Here is an 11,461-nt window from a genome sequence, read left to right as displayed (position 1 = left end):
ATTTGCATCTAATTCAATGATTGATATAGTGCAGCTAAAAGTTGGTGATTTGGTTTCTATATGTCCCATGTCTGTCTGATCATGCTACTCCCTTTAATAATACAGTGCTTTCCTCCCAATGGTTTTTTAATTTTCCTAGGAGAAAATTTAACATTATGTAATGTTTCTTATATAAGTAAATCCCATACACTCTAGATTTAAGCCATATTACATTTTGTTTAATTCTTTAATTTTACATCTTCACCAAATTTTGCCTCTTTACGTATAGACACTGGCATTTTTTCTGGTTAAAAATGTTCCCAATTTATCCACTAACCTGGCTAAAATCTGGCTCATTATTTATATATCAGTTGAAATATTCCACAAATTTCTTATAAAGATCATAACCTTCTATAACGTAATCATACCACTCTCTACTTCTTCCGTGGTAAAACAAGTAAGATTTTACTTTAGTTTCTTGTTAAGATACCTGCTTTCTGCCTTAGAATATATATATCCTGTGACGTCAGGACTGTATTATCATGTACCCCAATGTATTCCTAACTTCTAGTTTAGTAACTGAAAAATAATTAGTATTCAATGACCATTTGATGAAGAGATGCAGTAATACATTGTTTATGAAATGAGTTCAAATTGACTTAAACTCAAGAAGCTTTCAATACAGGACAACAAAAGAATCTATATAACACAAAGAAGGTGTAATATAAAGACAATTATAAGCAGAAGTCACTTTTTAACTTCTTAATAATTGAACATTGAGGAAATATACAAGACACAAGAAAATGTCTACATGTTCCTCTCCATGTATTCACTACCCAGCTTCAATTCTTATCAACACATGTCTCATTGTGGTTTTTTCCCTATGCTTCAAAGTAAAATTGCCGAGTGCAAGGGTCAGTGGTGTATATGATTTTATAGATACTGCTAACTGCACTTCTATAATAAGTTTCTGCATTTTGCATCCCACTTGCTGTATATGAGAGTGTCTCCAGTCTGGTCAAGACAGTATGATATAAAATTTTGAATATTTTCCAGTATGTGAGAGATGATATTTCAGTATAGTTCTACTTTTAAAACAGAAGTTCTTCAAATAAAGACAAATGACTTGTTGCATTTATCAGTGAAAGCAAAATATATTGAGTTGGTCAAAAAAGTTCACTTGGGTTTTTCCATAGCATCTTATGGAAAACTCCAAAGTGACTTTTTGGCCAACCCAATAGTTCCTGGACAGGCCAAAAAAGGAAAGAAAAGACCAGGACTGAAAAAAAAATAAAAAAGACCTATGCTATACATGTAATCATTGGAGGTTAGAAAATTGGCCATCAATTCACATGCTGAGGAGATTAAACAATTAAAGAATGTTATATAAAAGCAGATGATGACAGATTTACCCAGATGAATTTGTTAATTTCCTAAAAAAGCATAAGTTACCACATTTTCTTAAGGAGAAGAAGAAAACGGAAGACGTCAATAGCTATGGAACACATTGAACAAGAGGTTAAAGATGCTACCCTATAGAAATCACAGGACACATTCAATTTTAAGCACAAAGTCTTCCAAAACTTCAAAGAACAGATAATGTTAGAGAATAAAAATTCTTTTCTGAGTATTTTGACTCGTGTTATGAGTCTATCATTGTCTCAGCACCAAAACTGGATGTAGATAGCACAACTTCAAAACACCACAGGTCAGTTTCACTTGTAAATAAATCTATGGGTAAAACTCCTACATTAAAAAATTAGAACATCAAACCCCGGTTATGATATTCTTATTTAATATGTTATAAACAGGATTTATGTTAAGTATGCACATATATTCACATTGGATGCTCTGTTAATGATTTTTAATAGTTGAGATTAAAAGAGGACTTTATTATATATTCTTATTGGGGGGATCAGATGTTCTCTGCTGAGTTTTTCCATAGTCTCATTAAAGTGGAAAATATCACTAAAGATTCAATTCTTCATAAAATATTTCATAAGTTCTTGTGTCAGATTTCCCTAAATCAATTTGAAACACAGGGCCTGTAATCAGTGGAGGTAAGATGCAGGGTCAGAGCTCTGGGAGCTGAGGGAAAATGGAAAATGATTTGGCTCTCTGAACTGAAACCATTTTCTCTATTCAACAAACCAGCAAACATCTAATGACAAAGAATCACCATGGGATACATTAGGCCTCCCACAGTCCCAGTTCATTCCCTAGTCCTGAACCAAATGGAGAAATAATAAATTGAGAAAAAGGTGAAATAAAGTGTTGTAAAGAAGAGGTGGTTTGTCTAAGTCAATATTTTTTTTTAAATAGTTTTACATCTGATGCAGCTTTCTTATAGGAGCATGTGATTTGAAAGAAACCAAAATTTGTTTCAACTTTCTTGAGATCTGCAGATAAGTAAACTTGGTATGTTTTCTTCATTTAGTGTCAAGCACTTGCTTGATCCACTTGCTTAGGATTTCTTTCTTTAAAAAGGGTTGGGACCTTTAACTAAAGAAAGAAACTTGGAGCAATGACTTGTGATGCTTGGATTTACAATTTAGTTGAAATTCTTTTGCCTCAACCACATAATATTTACATCCATGTTAGTATGGCACATAAAATTTTACTTTGGTTATGATAGAAATGGTTTAAGGATCTGTATCTGTACTATTTAAGCTAGATTTTAAATTTTATTTAAAGGTCTTCTGAACAAAGGAGGTTTTCTAGGGGCATATCCATGTGCATGCTAAGTTGCTTTAGTTGTGTCCGACTCTGTGTAACCCCATAGACAGTAGCCTGCCAGGTTTCTCTGTCCACGGGATACTCCAGGCAAGAATACTGGAGTGGGTTACCATTTCCTTCTCCATAACATTTTGTATTTACAGCAGTTTATCCCAGCCCAGTCCAACACAGACAAAAATGGCACTCAGTAGGATACAGTGTTTCTCTCCCTGAGGATTTCCGGCATTTTTCTTCTCCTCCTTCCACACTCATTAATTTCTCATTCACTTTCACTAATAGAACGTTGTCATTTCATAGGAGACTGACAAAATTAAAAAGTATGATCAAGAATGCTTACTTAGACCCATACTTACTCCTTTTGGATACAAATTCCCTTCCCCACAAGAGAATGCAATAGAGGATGCCCGTTCCACTCCAGGTGATTAGTGACCTAAATGTCCTTTGAATGTTTAGGTTATTTCATCACAGCATTCATTGTTCATTCTCTCGATTATTTTTTACATTCAAATTTTTGGGAGAATCTTTGCAAAGCGCCAGATAGCAATAACTCATCTAAAAAATATTATCAGAGAATAAAATTTTCCAGGCTAATACATTTTAAACTTAAACTTATCTCTTTAAGTAAAATGCATTAACCAAATATATATGACCTCCTATCTTTTTAACTAGGAAGGGCCCTTATTATCAAGTTCGTTTATGGTACATTAAGAAATATTAAAGCGATTTTACATCAACTGTCTAAATTCAGCTCCTCTGATCTTCCAATCTCGGTAATTCCATTTGTCACAAACTCTTAAACCATACTTTTTAGATTCTATTAGAGACTCTATTATCAAGGATTGTGGAAACGGTTTTAAAGCCCTGGGATGAGGTTCTGGATGTGTTGCTGACTAGTAATATAATATTGAGCATATTAGTTAACTTTTCTAATACTCCATTTCCACGTCTGAAAAATGTGCACAATACTCTCCTCCTTGCCAGATTATTATAAGTACTTAAATGCACACAAAATGTATCTGAAAACACTTCCAAACTAAACAGTTTTTCCCACTGACATTATGCTTTTTACACTATTTTTCACAGAGACTGACCCTTATCACTTCTAATTATAACATAGAAAATGAAAAGTGAGAACCTTTTTCTTAAAAAAAAAAAGGTTCTTGCGCTTCTAAACATATTTTTTTAAAGGAATTTTCAAAGTCTTATCTATCTTCTTAAAAACTCTCTCTGCATTCTTCCAAAGAAGCTGCAGAGAGAACATAAGCAGAAAGGATTATTTTATAATCTATTGACAAAGTGTTTATTTGCTCAATTGTGTATTATCTTGTTATTCGTGTTTTCACTTATTGCTTATCTTAACTTTTGTCTAATTAGAAATCATTGTGTTGCTGGATATTTTTTAAAAGAGATATCTTATTTCACTAGGTCTGAGAAATTCTAGACAAAACCTAGAAATTCCATATACTGAAGATAATTCATCTTTTGGAAGGTTTCTGAATTTATAAGTGAAATGATACACTTGGCCTTCAAATGATCTATGTTAACGAAATCAGATCTTTGCATTTCATGGCTGTAACCTTATCTATTGATGTTTTGTACTGTATTCTGGTCATCTTAGTTTACTTCTTTTCATATGATACAATGTTGTCTTCAAAGGACTGTAATTCAGACCAAAACAGCTATAATAACTTCAGCAACAACATAGATTAAACGGTTTTAATGATGTGGTAGTGGAAATTAAGTAATAGAGAAAGGACAGAGGCAAGAAGAGAGAGACCCTCATAGTAAAAATCGCAGGTCTTTCCCTTGTAAGTGTGGTCTCTGAGACTTCTCTAAGAATTGAAGCTGTTTGTGGATAATCCCAAATGGATAATGAAAATCAGCCAGGCAAGAAGGCAATACAAGATTCTGGATACCTTAGCTCTTCCTATTAATTGTTGTATTTGCAATGTAGATTTATTTTTTTGCTTAGCATTATATTTGACCCACAAATGTATAAAATAAAGTGTTGATTTACTGCATCTGCACCTCTCAGCTATTCTTCATCAGTAAGGATAATTGAGAGAAGAATCGCTTTGTTAAAATTATAGATAAAACATTTTCTATTAGAAATAACTCTAGAGTATTTTAAATTAATGTTGAGAGTAGAACCCTTTAGGATCAGGGTCTACTTTTCTTGCTCTTGATAAAAATGAATGTTTCTCTTTGTAGGTACTTCATGAACCAAGGAAATAATTCTAGGGTGGCTGAGTTTGTGTTGCTGGGGCTTTCCAGTTCCTGGGAGCTCCAGTATTTCTTCTTCATGTTGTTTAATTTCTTGTATATCATCATTGTGCTGGGCAACCTCCTCATTGTACTCACAGTGATCTCTGAACCTGCCCTGCATACACCCATGTACATAATGCTCAGTAATCTTTCCATTCTTGATGTCTTTCTGGCCACTTATGCAACCCCCAAGATGATTCACGATTTCCTTCATGAACCCAAGACCATCTCCTTCGAGGGCTGCATGGCCCAGATATTCTTACTCCATGTCTTTGCTGGTGGTGAGATGGTGCTCCTTGTAGCTATGGCATATGACAGGTATGTAGCCATATGCAAACCTCTCCATTATGCAACCATCATGAACTTGTGCAAATGTACAGGTCTGGTAGTAGGCTCCTGGGTGATTGGGGTCATGCACTCCTTGAGCCAATTAGCTTTCACTGTAAACCTGCCCTTCTGTGGTCCAAATGTTGTGAACAGTTATTACTGTGACCTTACTTTGGTCATCAAACTTGCCTGTACAGATACGTATGTCCCTGAAGTGTTGATGCTTTTGGATAGTGGTCTCATGGGGGTGGCTTCATTCTTGCTCTTGCTCGTCTCCTACACAGTCATCCTGGTCACTGTGCAACGTCGTTCCTCAATGGACATGACCAAGGCCCGCAGCACTCTTACTGCCCACATCATTGTGGTTACCCTCTTCTTTGGGCCCTGTATCTTCATCTACGCCTGGCCTTTCAGCAACTTCCCGGTGGATAAAGTCCTTTCTGTGTTCTCTACAGTTTTCACACCTATATTGAACCCCATTATCTACACATTGAGAAACAAAGAGGTGAAATCGGCAATGAGTAAACTGAAGACACGCTATGTATGTTCTGGGCTGCCTTCTCAACTCTCTCTCCTAAGACTAGATGTGTTGAGTTGAGTAGACAGCAATACACTTGAGGAAACATGGATTGTCTCTTTTCTTGGTGACCACCATCGTTTTTAAAAATACTTTATTTGCTTAAAGTGATAAAGGTAATGCATGTTCTTTGTTAAATATCTATTGTAAAGAAGCTTACCTACAATTATGCAGTCTCTAACCACAATTATTTTTGATATAGTTTATAGTTAATTTGCTTATATTTGCTACCTGATGTCAGTGACAAGATATTTCACAAACTGTTGTATAATTTAAATTGTATGAATATGTTACCTGCACAAACACAGACACATAGATCAATGGAACAGAACAGAGAGCCTAGAAATAAACACATGCAATTATGGTCAGTTTGTTATCATTTGGTCGCTAAGTCATGTGCGACTCTTTGTGACCCCACGGGCTGCGGCATGCCAGACTTCCCTGTCCTTCACTTTCTCCTGGAGTTTGCTCAAATTCATGTCCTTTGAGTCAGTGATGTTATCTAATCATCTCATTCTCTGCTACCCTCTTCTCCTTTTGCCTTCAATCTTTCCCAGCATCAGAGTCTTTTTCAATGAGTTGGCTCTTCTCATCAGCTGGCCAAAGTATTGGAGCTTCAGTTTCAGCATCAGTCCTTCCAATGAATATTCAGGGTTGACTTCCTTTAGGATTGACTGGTTCAATCTCCTTGCAGTCCAAGGGACTCTCAAGAGTCTTCTCCAACACCACAATTCAAAAGTAGCCACTCTTCTGAGCTCAGCAATTCTTCTGTGCTCACAACTGCACATGAGTACTGGTAAAAACACATCTTTTCCTATGTAGTCTTCTGTTGGCAAAGTGATTTCTTTGCTTTTTAATATGCTGTCTAGGTTTGTCAGAGCTTTCCTTCCAAGGAGCAAGGATCTTTTAATTTCATAGCTGCATTCACTGTCTGCAGTGATTTATGGTCAATTAATCTACAACAAAGGAAGCAAGAATATACCATAGAGAAAAGACAGTCTCATCTACTCAAAGCACAGCCATTTACTTTTCTGTATTTTGTTAACAGATGAAAAATTATTCAAATAAATAGTGTTTTAATTTTGGGAGCATTTTTGTTTCTTCTCATTTTATAGTAATTAATCTATTCACCTGCAATTAAAATTTCCCTCTTCATGTATTAATTAGTAATTCTAATGATAATATATTCTCCCGTTAAGTAGTCTTTTCCCAGTTATTTTTAAGGGATATTTAATCAATACATACATTTTGTGTATCAGAATATTTGGTAGAAAACACCATTATAACAGCTAGTAGAATATTCACCATGTGAGAGGTATTACTGTAAACACACTTCATCTTCTTGTTAAAAAAATAAAGGCAGTCTCTTCAATGAATGGTGCTGGGAAAACTGGACATCTACATATAAACTCAAAATATATTAAAGACCTAAATATAAGACTAGATTCATATTTTTTTTTAAGACTAGATCCATAAAACTCCTAGAAGAAAACATAAGCAGAACACACTTTGACATAAATCATAGCAATATTTTTTGGATCTATCTCCTAAAGCAAAGGAAAAAATAAACAAATGGGACCTAATTAAACTTTAAAGCTTTTTCACAGCAAAGAAACTCATCAACAAAACAAAAACACAACCTACTGAATGGGATAAAACATTTGCAAATATGACTGATAAAGACTTAACAGCGAAAATATATAAGAAGCATCATACAATTCAGCATCAAATAAAGCAATGACCTGATTTTAAAATGGACAGAACTGAATAGACATTTTTCCAAAGAGAAGATGCAGATGGCCAATAGGCATATAAATAACAAGTGGTGAGGATCTGGAGAAAAGGGAGCCCTGTACACTGTTGATGTGAATGCACATTGGTACAGTTATTGTGTGAAACAGTGTGGAGGCTTCTCAAGAAACTAAAGAATAGAACTACCATATGACCCAACAATTTCACTTCTGAATATATATTCAAAGAAAACCTCCTTCCCCAAACACTAATTCAAAATGATACATGAACCCCAGTGTTTGTAGCCTCATTATTTACTATTGCTAAGATATGGAAGCAACCTAAGTGTCCATCAACAGATGAGCAGATAAAGAAGATGCAGTATATCTATATACTATGGAATACTGCTCAGCCATTTGCACCAACATGGATGAACTTTGAGGTTGTTATGCTAGGTGAAATAAGTCAGACAGAGAAAGACAAGCACTGTATGATATCACTCTTTGCAGACCCATAAAATATTTATATAAGACAGATATGAACTTTAGACACTTGGCAATAAGACAAGGACAACAAAGGATGAAATGGTTGGATGACAGCACTGACTCAATGGACATGAGTTTGAGCAAACTCTGGGAAATAGTGAAGGACAGGGAAGCTTGGCATGCTGTAGTCCATGGGGTCACAGAGAGTTGGACATGACCAGGTGACTGAACAACAATAACAATAAAATTAGAACAAAACCTCCATCATATACATTATGAAAAAGGTAATTACTGAGCCCTAATGTGGTGTCTGAACATTGGTTTAAAGGGCAGCAAACTGAAAAGGCAGTTATTTTGGAGATTATTAAACACTACGATCCAGAAGCGCATTATGATGTCACTCTAGTGAAAACTTACCTAGTAAGTTTCCATGCTTCCAATCTTAGCCTTTAGTATATTCTAATATAGCAGCCAAAGTAATCATGATAAAATTTGTCACTTCTTTGCCCAAAACACTCCAAAGCGTTCATCCATTTCCTGCACATTGAAATTAAAGTTGTTATGACGACCTCTAAGTCCCAATACCTCTATCCCTTGTTACTTTTCTGATCTTCACTCCAACATTTCTCATGCTTGTTAACCCTGCTTCAATCAGCCTTGTCTTCTTACTGTTTTTAGAAAATTCTAAGCACCTATACCAGGCTCTTTGCATTTGATATCCCCTCTTTGTGGAAGAAATTTTCTTCCTTTTGAAATCTGTATGCTTATCTCTTCACTTCCTTCGGGTTTCTTCTTAAAGTAGTCTGTTCAGTGAAGTCTTCTGTGACAACTCTATCTACAAGTACTAAGTTTTCAACAATATTTATCATGCTTCACTGTTTTATATTTTGCTCCATAGCACTTACTACCATATAACACATTATATCATGTGCTTATTTCCTTACAACAAATTTGTTTGTTTCTCCCAGTAAAAGCTTAATTGAGGACAATGGCTTTGTTTCATTCACTGCTACATCCACTAAGCTTGGAAAATTGCCTGGTATTTGGTAGGCATGCAAAAATCTTATTGAATAAATTGGTCTTAATGCTATTTAAAGCACAAAAAACAAAAAAAAAAACCAAAAAACAAAAAAAAACTACTCTACATAACCATAATGGGAGTAAAAAGCTACTCATTCCACAACTGATATTTAATCCTCATTTATTTCTCCAAACCATAGAAAGGTTCTAAGCAAAAATGCTTCCCCTTCCCTCCCCACCCTCATACAATGCTATATAAACAACCAGAAATGAATACCTAAGTTTGCCAAATATTCTTACTGCAGGAAGCAGCACCCTTCTTCTGATACTTCGGCTGACTGAGCAAATTTGTAGAAAAGTTTGAGCTTTCAGTCAGGAAGAACAGTTTTTAGATTCAAATCTTTTCTACAGTTTAACTTTCTTGAATCCTGTTTCATTATGTACAGAAGAAAGAAAGCTAGCTACATTAATTTTTTCTCAGCCATAAAAAAATAAGCACTGGAACACTTTTTTATTCATTATGAAATTACGGGATCTTACTATGTAAACAGATGAATGTAAAGCTAACATGATTATAGTGGATTGGAGGAGATAAGATTTGGGGCCTTCAGTCCCCTTTAAGAGCACATGGGGCACCTGCACAACACATCCAGGGTTCTATGAATCAAAGTTTGAAATTCCCTGGGCTGTAAAGTCTTTCTGGCTCTTTCAGGATTTTTACATTCTGATTTGTCTTCTCATTCTGATTTCCCTCCCTCTTTCTTGGTCTTTGTTTGCAATCAACTGAGTAAGTCTGAATATCCTATTCCTGAAATGTTTAATCCCTTTGTCCTTCTTTGTACATATCCATCTTGACTTCAGCAGGCATATAAGGAACTCCTGAGGTATAGCTTCCAATTGCAACTACTCTCCTCTAGCCTTTATCCCCTCTAGTCATTTCCACAACCATCAGATGTACACTCCTAAACTATATTCCCCTATACTGAAATTGTGAGTAGCATTTCATTTCCCAACAAATCAATTACAGAATCCTCAGTTGGTTCAGTTTTGTTCAGTCACTCAGTCGTGTCCAACTCTTTGCAACCCCATGGACTGCAGCACGCCAGGCCTCCCTGTCCAACACCAACTCCCGGAGTTTACTCAAATTCATATCCATTGAGTCAGTGATGCCATTCAACCATCTCATCCTCTGTGGTCCCCTTCTCCTCTCGTCTTCAATCTTTCCCAGCATCAGGGTCTTTTCAAATGAGTCAGCTCTTCATATCGGGTGGCCAAAGTATTGGAGTTTCAGCTTCAACATCAGTCCTTCCAATGAACACCCAGGACTGATCTCCTTTAGGATGCAATTTGTTGGATCTCCTTGCAGTCCAAAGGACTCTCAAGAGTCTTCTCCAACACCACAGTTCAAAAGCATTAATTCTTCAGTGCTCAGCTTTCTTTATAGTACAACTCTCACATCCATACATGACCACTGGAAAAACCATAGCCTTGACTAGACAGACCTTTGTTGGCAAAATAATGTCTCTGCTTTTTAATATGCTGTCTAGGTTGGCCATAACTTTTCTTCCAGGGAGTAAGTTTTTTTAAATTTCATGGCTGCAATCACCATCTGCACTGATTTTGGAGCCCCCCAAAATAAAGTCTGTCACTGTTTCACTGTTTCTCCATCTATTTGCCATGAAGTGATGGGATTGGATGCCAAAATCTTTGTTTTCTGAATGTTGAATTTTAAGCCAAATTTTTCACTCTCCTCTTTCACCCACATAAAGAGGCTCTTTAGTTCTTCTTCACTTTCTGCCATAAGGGTGGTGTCATCTGCATATCTGAGGTTATTTATATTTCTCCCAGCAATTGTGATTCCAGCTTGTGCTTCATCCAGCCCAGAGTTTCTCATGATGTACTCTGCACATAAGCTAAATAAGCAGAGTGACAATATACAGCCTTGACATACTCCTTTTCCTATTTGGAACCAGTCTGTTGTTCCATGTCCAGTTCTAACTGTTGCTTCCTGATCTGCATACAGATTTCTTAAGAGGCAGGTCAGGTGATCTGGTATTCCCATCTCTTTCAGAATTTTCCAGTTTATTGTGATCCACACAGTCAAAGGCTTTGGCATATTCAATAAAGCAGAAATAGATGTTTTTCTGGAACTCTCTTGCTTTTTTGATGATCCAGCGATTGTTGGCAATTTGACCTCCAGTTCCTCTGCCTTTTCTAAAACCAGCTTGAACATCTGCAATTTTATGGTTCATGTATTGTTGAAGCCTGGCTTGGAGAATTTTGAGCATTACTTTATTAGTGTGAGATGAGTGCAATTGTGTGGTAGTTTGAGCATTCTTTG

General features: G+C 36.0%; 1 protein-coding gene across 1 annotated transcript; it reads left to right on the top strand.

Moving 5' to 3' along the window:
- Positions 1 to 4,933: 4,933 nt before the first annotated feature.
- On the top strand, positions 4,934 to 5,905 carry LOC133066880 (olfactory receptor 4K15-like). Its single transcript, XM_061158271.1, has one exon. It carries the CDS (start codon positions 4,934 to 4,936, stop codon positions 5,903 to 5,905), a length of 972 nt encoding a protein of 323 aa, XP_061014254.1.
- Positions 5,906 to 11,461: the final 5,556 nt, after the last annotated feature.

This window comes from Dama dama, chromosome 12 (genome assembly GCF_033118175.1).
Source record: "Dama dama isolate Ldn47 chromosome 12, ASM3311817v1, whole genome shotgun sequence".
In the NCBI taxonomy this organism is placed as follows: Eukaryota; Metazoa; Chordata; class Mammalia; order Artiodactyla; family Cervidae; genus Dama; species Dama dama.
Note: the sequence above shows the minus strand (reverse complement) of the source record. Positions and strands in the feature narration are given on the sequence as shown.